The sequence below is a fragment of the Neolamprologus multifasciatus genome, chromosome 19 (genome assembly GCF_963576455.1).
Source record: "Neolamprologus multifasciatus chromosome 19, fNeoMul1.2, whole genome shotgun sequence".
Classification (NCBI taxonomy): Eukaryota; Metazoa; Chordata; class Actinopteri; order Cichliformes; family Cichlidae; genus Neolamprologus; species Neolamprologus multifasciatus.
Window position 1 is genome coordinate 23,596,571 of NC_140457.1, and position 13,099 is coordinate 23,609,669.

Below are 13,099 nucleotides of genomic sequence, written 5' to 3' on the forward strand. Positions count from 1 at the left end.
ACCATTTGGAGTTTAAATGAATCAGATATAAATTTGTTTGGGTCAGGGTTAGTGGGCTTGGACCATATATAGTTTATGTGCACATGTGAAATATTTTTAAATTAACATTTTGTAGGAAATAACCCTGTTACACATTTGCAACATGTATGAGTCATTCTGTGTTTTGAGTTGAGTGGATAAAATGTGCCTTACAAGCATAATTAGGGAAGGTGTTCTTACCAAGGCTGCAAAAAGTCAAACAGTGTAATGAGTTTCAGCAACATAAAAGGCTGATCAGATATTCAGGGTCAGGAGAAAACGATAAGCACGCTTGTCTGAAGTTTCTATACACCTAATTATGAAAAATGTGTTTATAATAATATATAATATATAATATAAAAATATAGTATAATAATATATATATATAATGTTTATAATAAACAGGAAATCTGTGTTTTTCATTAGTGGACATCCATGATTACACGGTGAAGACATTCCTTACTGTCTTGAAAAATGATGAGTTAAGGGTTCAGCTGATGCTTGCTGTAAAAAGGAGCATGAAACATGACATTACTGCTCCCCCTTTCTATTTCCCACAGTTCTCCTCATTTACTTCCATCTCTACTCTGAATTAAATCTCCCTCAAAATGATGCGAGGTTTGTTTTGCTTTGAGAAGCTTCAGGCAACGCTCAAGGTCAAAGAGAGAGACAGAAATAAAAAAAGAGAGACAGGGAGGAAGTTATCCGGATAAGTGGCTGATCAACAAGACACTGGAAGCCAAAACGAACGATCCTGATCCATTATGGAGTATCACACCTGACATTTTTAATATTTGGCTAAATACAACAGTCACATTCTACCTCACATCAGATCATTCAATCAGCAACACCACTCAGTGATCCTGTCTGAAGTGGAAGTTATCTCGTGCTCACTGTTGTATATAGTATATGTATATAGCACAGGTGTGGACTGTTCCCATGTTTATTTTTGTTTAACAGCATGTCGTGGGAACACGGGCAGATTAGGATGCAAATTCCAGAGCTGTGACAAAACTCGCTGCAAGTTTGAAGCAGATTAATAGATTGAAAGCATGCGCTTTGGAGTCTCATGTTAATATAATCCATGCAGAAAATCTAATTCAGCTTTTTTTCCCTCCCTTGACTAAAATCCTATTACAATTTGGATCCCAGCAAACTGCTTCCAACTAAAAGGAGCTTGTGTCTGACTGTTGCACAAGAAAAAAACAAACAAAAACGGAGCAGAATCCAAATCCACGAGCACAGATAATGAGCTGCATTACTTTATATTAGTTTAGTGAAGACTTTAGGGAGCTTTTAAAACAGGAAACACAAAGTAGAGCAGAGGGTGGTTATGTAAGAGATGAGCTGAGGACAGGACAACATGATGCAGTTAGGATTTGCAATGCAATTCTACAGTTTAGATTTTTGTTTAAGATCTTATTTGAATCTTTACCCACATAAACAAGGATATGTAGGTTTATATGCCATTGCATTGCATTATTTAGTTTAAGTGCTCACACATCAGTGTTGCTTGAAAGCAGACATGCCGGCTTGAGCCCGCAGATATCAGCCACACCCAAATCCAGCACCAAATCATGCAGGTTCTGCACCACAAACGGCTTACTCATCTATGGAGGGTGCTTTGAATCTGATAAATATAATAGAAAGTCAGATTGAAACATTAGGCTTTGCTGTCCTCTAATTTCTGATAAGTCAAGCAAAAAACAAAAACTGTGCTCTGTGATTTTATTTTGACATTTTTAGTTGTAAATGTTCAGCGAATATGTGGGAAAGGAGTTTCTAAGAGTGCAGTGTCCGTAGCAGAGGCGGGAATAAAGAACATCCACCTTAAGTGGTGAATAACATAAGGAATGTATCAATCTGTCATTTCAGTCTCCCCGTAGTGTACAATGCACAAACACATCGCACACCATCCACAGTGAGTTACAGTTTTAACTGTGGATAAAAATCCAGATCGGAAATACTCCACAACACCATCACTGTGTTTCTGTCTAATAACAGGACCAGGCTCTAGCCATGCTGGCACCTAAAGGCTGTATATTAAGGATGTAAGTTAAGGATGTGTATAAAGCTGACTTCTAGTGTAACACATGATGCTCACAAAGACAATTAGATTATGATGCTAAGCAAGCATCCTCTGTTTACCATCCCAGTTTTACATGTTTGTGTGCTATCATCTGTTGATTAGCACTACAGTCAAACTGCAGTCAAGGTTAAAAGGCAGTCCTTCTGTTAGCTGTTCAGAAAGTATCAGACCTAAACTGGTTGCCCGATGACGGATGGCACTAGATGGAAACTTCAGGTATTAGCTGTGCCACAGCAATGAGAACTCTTTTATGTCTTTACCCAAAAATCTGTTTACAGAGGCTTCAGTGATTAATGGATCTTTAATGTGTTTGTGCTTAAGTTTGTTTACAGAAAAGACTCAATAAGAACTTATCAAGAATCTACTTAGTAACTCTTTTAACTGCTTTAACTAATTCTTCTGATTTGTCAGTTTTTTTTCTCTTTTTAACCCACAGCTCTGACCAAACTGAACTTACACCTTGCAGTTTTATACTTATCACTGTTATTCATTTATTTACAATTTCTATCTGCGTAATGTGCTCTTACATAATTACAGAATTGTTTTTTTGTATACATCATGCAGTGTCAATAAACAAATCTTAATCTTCGGGATCTATTTTGTAGCTCTTCGATGATTAGCAATGAAACGTAAATTAAGTTTATTAAAGTACAAATGGTCTACATAGAGTTAGTGCATTACATATTCTCAAAATCTCCTTTTTTCTCTGAGTAACATGCAAAGAGTTAAATCTCGGAACCAAAGTTGTCTTGGGGGTTCTTGGAAAACAATATAGAGTGACACAACTTGAGGAAAGGTGTGACTGCGACCTTAAAGTGTCCCGCCTCCTTTGTCCGTCTTAGGCTGAAGAAATCATTTTATCCACTTTAGCAGCCACACTCACACCAGGAATGGTTAAGAGCAGTTTGGAGCTTTTCTTACTGACACTGTTTACGTTCAGGAGTTCAGCAAACAGCAGCTTAAGGTAGGTCAGCTGCTTGCTGTAACATAATGGGAAAATCTTTACTATTTTTGCCAGTCAGACCTGGTCTGAAAGAGAAGGATGTTGATGAGTGCATGAGAAGGATTCTTCTCTTTCACTCGCAATTTCAGGTAATGGTGTAGGCGGCAGTAAGGACTCTCACATTTTTATGTTTTTTAACATGTCTAGACTGTGTTGTGCTCACTCACTGAGTTCACAGAGAAAATCTTTGGAGATGAATAGATATATGTTGATAAATGTCCTCTTATGCTATTTCTAATCACGTGAATCCACAATGACTTTATCAGACGTGAAAAAAAGCTGAGCTGGATTGTCTTTTCATTGCTCTTAAACTGTCTTGAAGGCTTAACCTTGAGGCAGCAACACATCCTGATGCAGTAAGAAGTTTTTAAACCATCACTCTCTTGCCCGAACTTTCTTCTAATGCACTTACACAGTCTGTGAGAGCTCTTCACATGACATACATTACTGTAATGCACCGAGTGGGGCGTCAGTGTGATGGTGAGTTGAGAAACTATATGGATCTACCATATACACAGGCCAAATGTTGCACATATTTCTGTTATTTTAAGTCATTCTGTTTTTCATTGATGGCTTTAAAAGCAAACTTACTACAATAATTTGTTTTTGCTTCAAATAAGACTTTTGCTTGTAAATTATGATGTGGTGTTTGCACTAATGAAGTTGACACTTTCATTATGGTTTTTTGAGCTCCAAATTTAGCCACAGTTTAGTGTTTTTTGAGGTTTTGTCCTGCAACATGTCAGCTATGCCCAAATAAAGCACCTAAAGCAGCTGCGCATAGACCAGCGTTATTCCTGCAATGAAAATGATTTGTTTGTCCATGTAGCATTAATTTATTCAACTTTAAGTTCCACTGACAGTACTTTTTTTTTTTATCAGTATTTACATTTTTTAGTCAACAATACTATAAAACTACAGAAATTATACTGCATGCCTGTGTAATTCTCCACTCGACAAGCCTTGTTTTAAATGCACAACATTCCTGAAACAAAGGAACTCTCAAAATAATGTTAACGAATGGTTTATTTAAAAAGGAATTAACTTGAATAGAGCAGGTAATAATTATAATCTGGTTAACTTGATTAATTTGGAGTCAGACTTTCCCTTTTTGGCAGCCTTGATGGGCTAAGCTGAGAGGTTGCAAAGTCCAATCTGTGGGTCAATACAGTGGATCACTTAACAGAGGCAGCAGCTCCCTGGAGGGAATTATTGCCAGGAAGAACTCTAAATAGTCTAATCATCGGCTCCAGAGTCTCCAAGCCTCAAAACAACTGCCAGGGGTCAGACTGGGAGGAAGTCTTATGCTTTGTTTTTGTGCAAATTTCTGTGTTTTTTTAATTCATACAACAAAAGGATTATAAAACACAAGTGTGAGCTACTTTTACATGGTGTCGTTTTCATACTAATAGAGGACAGAGGACAAAGGACAGTGATCCCTCTTGAATCATCCCTATTTTTTTTTTTTTATATTTTTCACTTTATGTCTTTATATCTGAACATTTTCAGGGGCATGTCTTTTAATTGTCTTTTAACATGTCTTTTAAAGCCACTTAACACTGACCTATGACTTATTCAATTATGAAAAGGGACCCAACTCAAGAGATGAACCAGTGTCTTGATACTTAGCAAAGAATCAGTTCTAAATCCTATCTTTAGGCACTTTGTTACAAAAACACATCATGTTTTTCTGACACCTGTCAGAGGATATTTCAAGCTATGTTTAAGAGTAAAGGTGGTCATACCAAATATTGAGGTTCATGTGCATTAGGATTGTACACACATCTGTTTTTTCCTTTTATACTGTATTTCCAATATATGTTTATACAAGTTTCAATGGATCTCTGCAGCTATTTCACATGTTCCTAGCAAAATGTAAAGAAATGAAAGGTGGCTCAAGACTTTTGCACATTACTGTATAATCTGCTACAATTAAGTAAATTTTAATATTATGAATCGTGTTCAGTGCATTTTATTTGCCGGTTTTGTAAACGGAGGAGTGTGATTTTTTTGCCAGGTGCCTTTTTGCATGACATATTTGTGGTTTTGTAGTAACAGGACAGACTTTGTTTAGCTGCTGTGTGACCGGACTAAAATCACTTAATGCGATTTATTTAGGGATTAATATGCCAAATAGTTACGCGATAAACTTGTGCATGCAGAAAATGAAGCATTAGAGGTCAACAGTTTACATTTAAAGTATTGCAATACACAGATGTCATATCAGATACTATGTTATTGTGTTTTTTTTTTTGTGAACAGGACCTGGGCGAAGGCTGCAAGGCCCAGAGCCTGCCACAGAGGACTCAGTAAGTGAATTTACTGTGACACAAAGTGACATGCTTGTTTTTTCTTCATTTCATTTCTTTGTTAGTTACTGTAAGTTTTGTGCTTATACTTCATTTCATTCATTATTAATTTGAGCCATCTGCAGCTGGTGATATTGTTCACTTTAGTGTAGCTTTATATAATGATGTTGATTTTTTTCAACACGAATACCGACATCTTTCCATGTGTCAGTATTCCTTCAAAATTTTGAAACCGGAGGGAAAAACTGTCACAATATAACATAACATAACATAACATAACATAACATAACATAACATAACATAACACAACACAACACAACATAACAGTGAATGAGTGACAAGGGAGTAGGTGGTCCTACTGGGAGATCAACACTGTGGAATAATAACATTAAAGCTGTTAAATCAATAGTTCATATACTTCAGACTATAAAATTTTACATTTACAGATGTGTGCATTATGTCCTTATTGTTTTTGTCCTGTTTTTATATTTTTCTTTTCATTTTAATCCCCCTTTTCCATATTTAGCACATTTTCACAAACAAACAGCTGAAATGTTTTATTCCATAGAAGGAAATCTACTGTACGTTCTCAACATTGTCATATGTTTTTAGGATTTTGTATTATACAGTGACAACAGACTGTATGAAGTAACGCGTCTAGATCACCAAAGTGATCAACAGTTCAGTTTCTGTTTGAAGGCGGTCACATATTCCTGTGCCTTAAAACTGGATCCACCATGTTTGATTGATAGATTATGATGTTGATGTTGGAGTCTGAGCTAATAAATACTGAACAACAGTTATTTTAACTTTACAGCAAAGACAAGACTTAGTGCTAATGGAGACTATGCACAGATAGGCAAATAACAACAACCCATTACAACTTGTATGTAATGGGTTGTATGTATTGTATTTGTACAAATCACTGTATAGTATTTATACAGATTGGCTGACTAATATTTGTGCTGCACTGAAAAATGATCACATCAGTCTAATATAAACAAGGCTGTCACCGATCATGGGCTAGCAGCTGAAATGATGCACAGCAAATCCAGCATGTCCAAATTAACACTGTCAGATTTGATTTCAACACTTTTAAAGTGTCTATATGGGTCCACACCAGAGAGTGTTAATTTAACTCTTTTTGGAGAGTTGGTATGTTAACTCTGATTTAGTGTTAAACACCAAATCTCTCTGGAGTTGATAATTTAACACTTGGTGTTAAGAGTTTATATATTAACTCTCAAAGAGTATTTTAGTTTAACTACATAAGAGTTATCTTCTAATTAATTCTAAAAAGCGGGAATTTTACTGTTCTGAACTTCTAGAAATTTATTTTGGAAATAAACATTTACTAAAAGACGCAATGGTTTTTGAAAAACATTTATTCTGAACTGTGCACCACAATTTCAAAACATTTTCTGAAAGATGTAACAGTGTACATGTTCTCACTTTCATTAGAATTTCGTTTATCAAAAGGTCTGACATAGGTGAGCTGGTAAATGCAAATAACAGCATTCTCATCACTTATTTCAATAAATACAAAATACAATATGCATGTCCTTCAGTCATCACTTTGTGGAACTTCAACGCACTTCTGCTCTCCCCCATATTCCATCTTCACAAGCATATCCTATGTGGAGATTGAATAAAAATTAGTTGACACTAATTAATGGCACAAATCAATTGCAGCACAGTAAAAAAAAAGGAATCCTTTTTGAGCCATTACTTGTGTAAAGTATTTTCCCAAAAGACAAGGACACAGACAACAGGTAATACTGAACTAAATGTAAAACCTCAACCTTTTTCATTTTTACCTAAACCGTGTGCACAAAACTCTGGAGGGATCTAAGTGCTAACGTAGAACTCAGTCGGCACTCGGGACATCTGCTACTGCTGTTTGCTCGTTTTTTATGGGAGATCGTTTTCAGGCTTCAAGTAGCACCATTATATCAACATTTCACATTCTAGACATTGTTTTAAGTGTATTTGACCAAGAAATTTGACTGAAAATTCACATGCAAGCTTTTTTTCAAGGCTGTGGTATTTGCCCGCAAACAATACCTTTCAGCTAGCTAAAACAGAATATTATGCTATCACCGAGCAACATGGCTAATGCCTTCCACACAGCTTTGTCTCAACTCCAAAGAGCCACAGAAGTAAAAGCTAATAATAATAATTGAAACAATCTTTGAAAACATGACTTACCAAGCATGGCAAACAACTCAAATATGTAGAGCAAAATGTTCTGAAACGGCTTCACTTCAGCTTCGATTGGAGCCGTGCTGGGGGCGGAGTCTGTGAATTTACTCTATTGACCCTGTGCATGAGAAAATGCTAACTTCCTGGTTTGAGACCGGATGTGGGGTTGTACATTTCCGGTAGCTTTACTTTGCGGTCAATCGCTACTGCGAAGATATACTCCAAAATTGATGTCCAAAACTCGAAAACGGAACGATCGCGTTAAGTTACAAAGAGGAGAAGGTGGGAACACTCACCACTGTTGTGTCATAAAAATCTAATGATCAATTTTGACGTTTAAAGAGTTTAGATCGATCAGTTGTTTACATCACTCAACACAAGCAGAACTGCATCACTGCAGCAGAAGACACATCGTCCACATTCAGAAGCACATCTCTGTATAGTGACTGGTCTTATGATTTAAACAGGCAAATGTTCAGCATTCAAACTACAGGTGAACAATAGTCAAACCAGATGTTTATGTCGATATCAGCTAGTCAAGTACACACCTACACAGCATGTTAACAAACCGTGAAAAAAAGCCACACAAAAAATTAATGATTGCTGGTAACGGTTTCTATACATTAGTATTTACGAAGGGTATGTTGTGACTTACCTTCAAAATTACAGCGGTCCCTCGCTATAACGCGGTTCACCTTTCACCTCGCTGTTTCGCAGCTTTTTTAGTGCAAGTTTGCATGCTTTTTTACGTCCTGCGTCCTGATCGCTGCAGACGATCTCCTCCGTCTCTCCTGTACAGTACAGAATCGCTGCATCTATCGCTAGCAGTGTGACTCTGAAGTGCAGTGCTGTATGTCCACGATGTCCACGAAACGTTTTGCACCGTCAAAAAATAAAATTGGCTACTTGATTTCACCTATCACTGGTTATTTTTAGAACATAACACCCGCGATAAACGAGGGACAGCTGAGAAATATAACATTTGAATCCATTTTCTCTTTTCCCCTGAGGCGTGGGGGAAAAATATCGACAAGTCGATGAACATCATTTACAGATATATTGGGTAAATGCCCGAGACATCTATAGAAATGTAAATCGCCGCTTTATTTATTTATTTGCTTAACTTGTTTTGGACCGTAAACAGGGCGCGAATAGGACACCGGAAACAAAGCTCCCCACAGGAGTTTCCGCACCGGAAGTAGCATATGCTAACGTGCACATAGTCAATTGGTGTCATAGCCCCTGTAGGAGTTCAGAGTTAAGAGGTCAAGAGTTAATGTTTCCATTGTAACACCTCCAGTTTTGAAATAGAAACACTCATTTTTAACACTCAATTTTAACTACTATCATTTTACACCTCAGAGTTACATTAAAAGAATGTGACTCTACTTAGAGTAAAATTAACTCTAAGACTACTAACACCAAAACATTTAACACTTTTGAATTTGCTGTGTGGATGATGAAAATGAGAATCTACACTTCATTCACACACACACACACACACACACACACACACACACACACACACACACACACACACACACACACACACACACACACATGCACACAAACACACAAAGTACACATGCACAAAGTATTTTGCTCAAAGTGTTGGCCTGACAGACTAGCCAACGCTGCCATCTCAGGAAACACACCAATAATGTGACAGTTCTTAAATGCCAAATAGCTAAACACCCAGTCAGTGATGCTTTTGGCTAAATAAGGTGCTATCGCACTATCTGTGATCCAATTTTCCTCCATATCTTTTTTTTTTTTGTTGTTATGCTGCCGGTGCAGCTGCATGAGTTTTAATAAGAAAACATTTTATATGCAGCTCAAGAAAATAGATGCTTTCTAGGCTTGATAATATCCAAATGAAATGATATGAAATCTCTTAGGGGTGATGATGAAAGCAGGTTTGTTTTAATGTTTACTGACCTTATGTCCATGCAGATATGTGATGAGCCATCTCAGTTCGCAGAGAGTGAGAGACCACGCCCACAAGGGTCATCTCCAGTTGAGGAGTATCCTGAGACTGAAAAATACAGTGACAGTGATAAAGAGGTACAGAGAAACACCACACATATTTTAAGTTACGTGTCCGCTTCACGTTTTAAGGTCCTACAACATCACTCGATCCCCTATGAGTAAGCACTTGGCATGAAGCAAGCTCAGCCCCCCCCCCCCCCCCCCCCCCCCCCCCCCCCCGAAGCTTTTAGCTCGTTTAGTCTTGAAAATCCAGTTAAGACAATAGAACAGAACATTGTTTACAATGCATCCATGTCCAAAAAAAATCAGGCTTCTCTGGCAGAAATAACTGGTTTTCTTTTAATTCTTCACCTCAGCTGGGAAATTATAACGCTGCTACTTCACTGCATGTAAACTCACAGTTATTGAATAGTCTGCTTGTAAGTCAATGGTCTATTTTTTAGGCCAAAAAATAAATGAAGTTAGAAAAACAAACTTGTGACTGAAAGAAAGAAGTTTGTGTATTCGACTCAGTTATACTCACACGGCTGCATGTCCTGAAATGACAAAAAAAAAAAAGGAAACTGAAGAAGTCTGTTTCTGGACAACATCCACATGAAAATGTAGAAACTGTGAAAGATAACATTGTGTTTTTATTAGTTGTTTTATTACTTACTTTCTATTACTTATTTCTCTTTACAGATTTGTGTGGTTCAAGATGAGCAGTGCATTGTATAATATTGCAATAACGTGGCTACTCCCCTGTATAAATGAATGTACCCTCCTGATCTGAGTATTATAAGATCACTTTTTAAACCCCTTTGCTCCTCTTAAACTCCTTTTAGTTTGAAGCAGAGCATGACCCACGCCACAAAGGTGGGACTGGAAAGAAAACTAAAAAGTCTGGGCTTGGGTCCATGTTTGAAAAGCGCTCTACTCCAAAGATGAGTAAACTCAAGGTGAGACATTTCTAGCTTTTCCTCTCTGTACTGCATTTGTAAATCCTTCCAAGCTATGCAGCTGCAGAAAAAAATCAGTGCTAAAGGTAAAATGACTGTCCTTTTTTGCACTGGCAGGAAGCTGAGAGCCCTGAATCTGAGGTGATAGTGAAAACGGCCAAAGATGGATGTGCAGAGGGTCTCATTTATGGTGGAGGGGGAAAAGAAGGAATTTTCATTAAGGAAGTAGTACCAGAGTCACCAGCCTCCAAAAATCTAAAACTGAAAGAAGGTAAACCTGCGGCTAAAAATTTGTCTCATTAAAATTATTATAGGTTTAAAGCTCCTTGTTAAGTCTCTATATTATTACATTACATTACTATGTATTATTACATTCTGTATTCTACTTGATTTTATGTTATGCTATTGTAGAATTCTTAATTTGCAATATTCAATTGACAATTACACTGCTCAAAAAATTAAAGGAACACTTTTAATTAGAGTAAAACATCAAGTCAGTCAAACTGCTGGGATACTGACGTGGTCAGATATGTAGCAGAGGGGCTTGCTAATCAGTTTTAGCTGCTTTGTTGCTAATGAAATTAACAACAGGTACACTAGAAGGGCAATGGTGCGACAACTGCAAAACAGGAATGTTTTACAGGTTGAGGCAACCGAGATTTTTCCTTCCCCATCTTTTCTGACAAGTTTTGTATCTGGCTAGGATCAGTGTCACTACTGATAGCATGAGGTGATATCAGGACTATGCAGAGGTTGGAGAAATAGTGCAACTTCTCCAGGATGGGACATCAATATGTGACATTGCCAGAAGGTTTGCTGTGTCTCCCAGCACAGTCTCAAGAGCATGGAGGAGGTTCCATGTGACAGGCAGTTACTCTAGGAGAGTGAATGGGGCCATAGAAGGCCTTTAACCTATCAGCAGAGCCTGTATCTGCTCATTTGGGATAGGAGGAACAGGATGAGCACTGCCAGAGCTACAAAATGACCTCCTGCAGGCTAAAAACAAACTTGCCAACATCTTCTAGTCGGTCCTATGCTCACTGCCCAGCACTCTGGAGCCTTATTGTCATTGCCATAGAATACCAGAATTGACAGGTCCACCACTGGCCGGTGTACCATCTGTGCTTTTCACAGATGAGAACAGGTTCACCCTGAGCACAGGTGACAGACATGAAAGCATCTGGAGAAGCCATGGAGAACATTATGCTGCCCGTAACATCATTCCACATGAATGGATTGGTGGTGGGGAAGCATATTCATGAAGGGATACACAGACTAGACAGGGTAGGTGACAGCCCCCTGACTGCCATTAGGTATTGGAATGAACTTCTTGGAGTTCCTTAATGGGGTGTGCTCCTTTATGATAGGAGGAACAGGATGAGCTACAAAATGACCTCCAGTAGGCTAAAAACAGATTTACACAGGACCTTATAATAATAATGGATTGCATTTATACAGCGCTTTTCGGGGCCCTTAAAGCGCTTTACAATTCCACTATTCATTCACACACTGGTGGAGGCAAGCTACAGTTGTAGCCACAGCTACAAGCCATATTGTGCCATCGGCCCCTCTGGCCATCACCAGTAGGCAGTAGGGTAAAGAGTCTAGCCCAAGGACACAACGACCAAGACTGTCTGAGCCAGGGCTCGAACTGGCAACCTTCCGATTACAAGACGAACTGCCAACTCTTGAGCCACGATCGCCCTTATGCAGGTGCAGTTGATCCTGGGTTCCTCCTTGTAGGCAACGGTTCCTGGAGGATGAATGAATTGATACCATTGACTGGTTCCTACGCTCATCTGACCTAAATCCAACAGGGATGTTATGTTTCGGTCCATACAATGCAATCCCGTTGTAGGAACCTGCTAATGCCTTGGTCCAGATTTGGAAGGTGATCCCCCAGGACACCATCTATTGTCTCACTGGAAGCATTGCCTGAATTTGTCATGCATGAATTCAAGCACAAAATGACACCCAACTACAACTGGGTGTCATTTTGAGCTGCTGCAATGAAATTTTGGCAAAATGGACTAGTCTGCTTTTTGAATTCAGCCCCCTGTAAGTTGATAATTTTTATTTCAATCAAATGATGAGGCCATTCATTCCTAACACATTACCCAGTTCTTATCAGCGTCGATATCCAGCATGGTTTTTTTCCTCCCATTGAGATCTTATGTGTTTTCAAAGTGTTACTATAATTTTTTTAGCACTGTACGTTGAACACAAGCAAATGTTAATGTTATTCTTTATTTGATTTTTTATTGAACACTTCAATTTTTATCAACTAAAAATGGGACTTAAAGTCTGCTCATCAAAGTCCTTTTGAAATATTTTGTCTTGTCTACACAGGTGATCAGATTTTGAGTGCCACTGTGTATTTTGACAACATGTCATATGAGGATGCCATTCAGATTCTGGAGCATGCTCAGGCATATAAACTGAAGCTTTGCTTGAAGCGCAAGCCAGAGATCACAGAGACCGAACCAGCCATCGAATCTGACGTTATACCTGTAACTATTCTCAAAGTTGTCTGCTCAAACTCTTTGTTAGT

The 13,099-nt window shown here is 38.2% G+C and overlaps 1 protein-coding gene across 2 annotated transcripts in view; it reads left to right on the top strand.

The window, feature by feature from the left end:
- The window catches only part of LOC146496665 (uncharacterized), a 29,158-nt gene that overhangs the window by 654 nt on the left and 15,405 nt on the right, over positions 1 to 13,099 (top strand). For both annotated transcript variants that reach the window (XM_085143476.1, XM_085143477.1), the window contains exons 2-6: positions 5,373 to 5,419; positions 9,575 to 9,685; positions 10,435 to 10,548; positions 10,666 to 10,819; positions 12,898 to 13,058. In XM_085143476.1, coding sequence (XP_084999602.1) covers positions 5,373 to 5,419; positions 9,575 to 9,685; positions 10,435 to 10,548; positions 10,666 to 10,819; positions 12,898 to 13,058 — 587 coding nt within the window. The remainder of the gene's footprint in view (positions 1 to 5,372; positions 5,420 to 9,574; positions 9,686 to 10,434; positions 10,549 to 10,665; positions 10,820 to 12,897; positions 13,059 to 13,099) is intronic.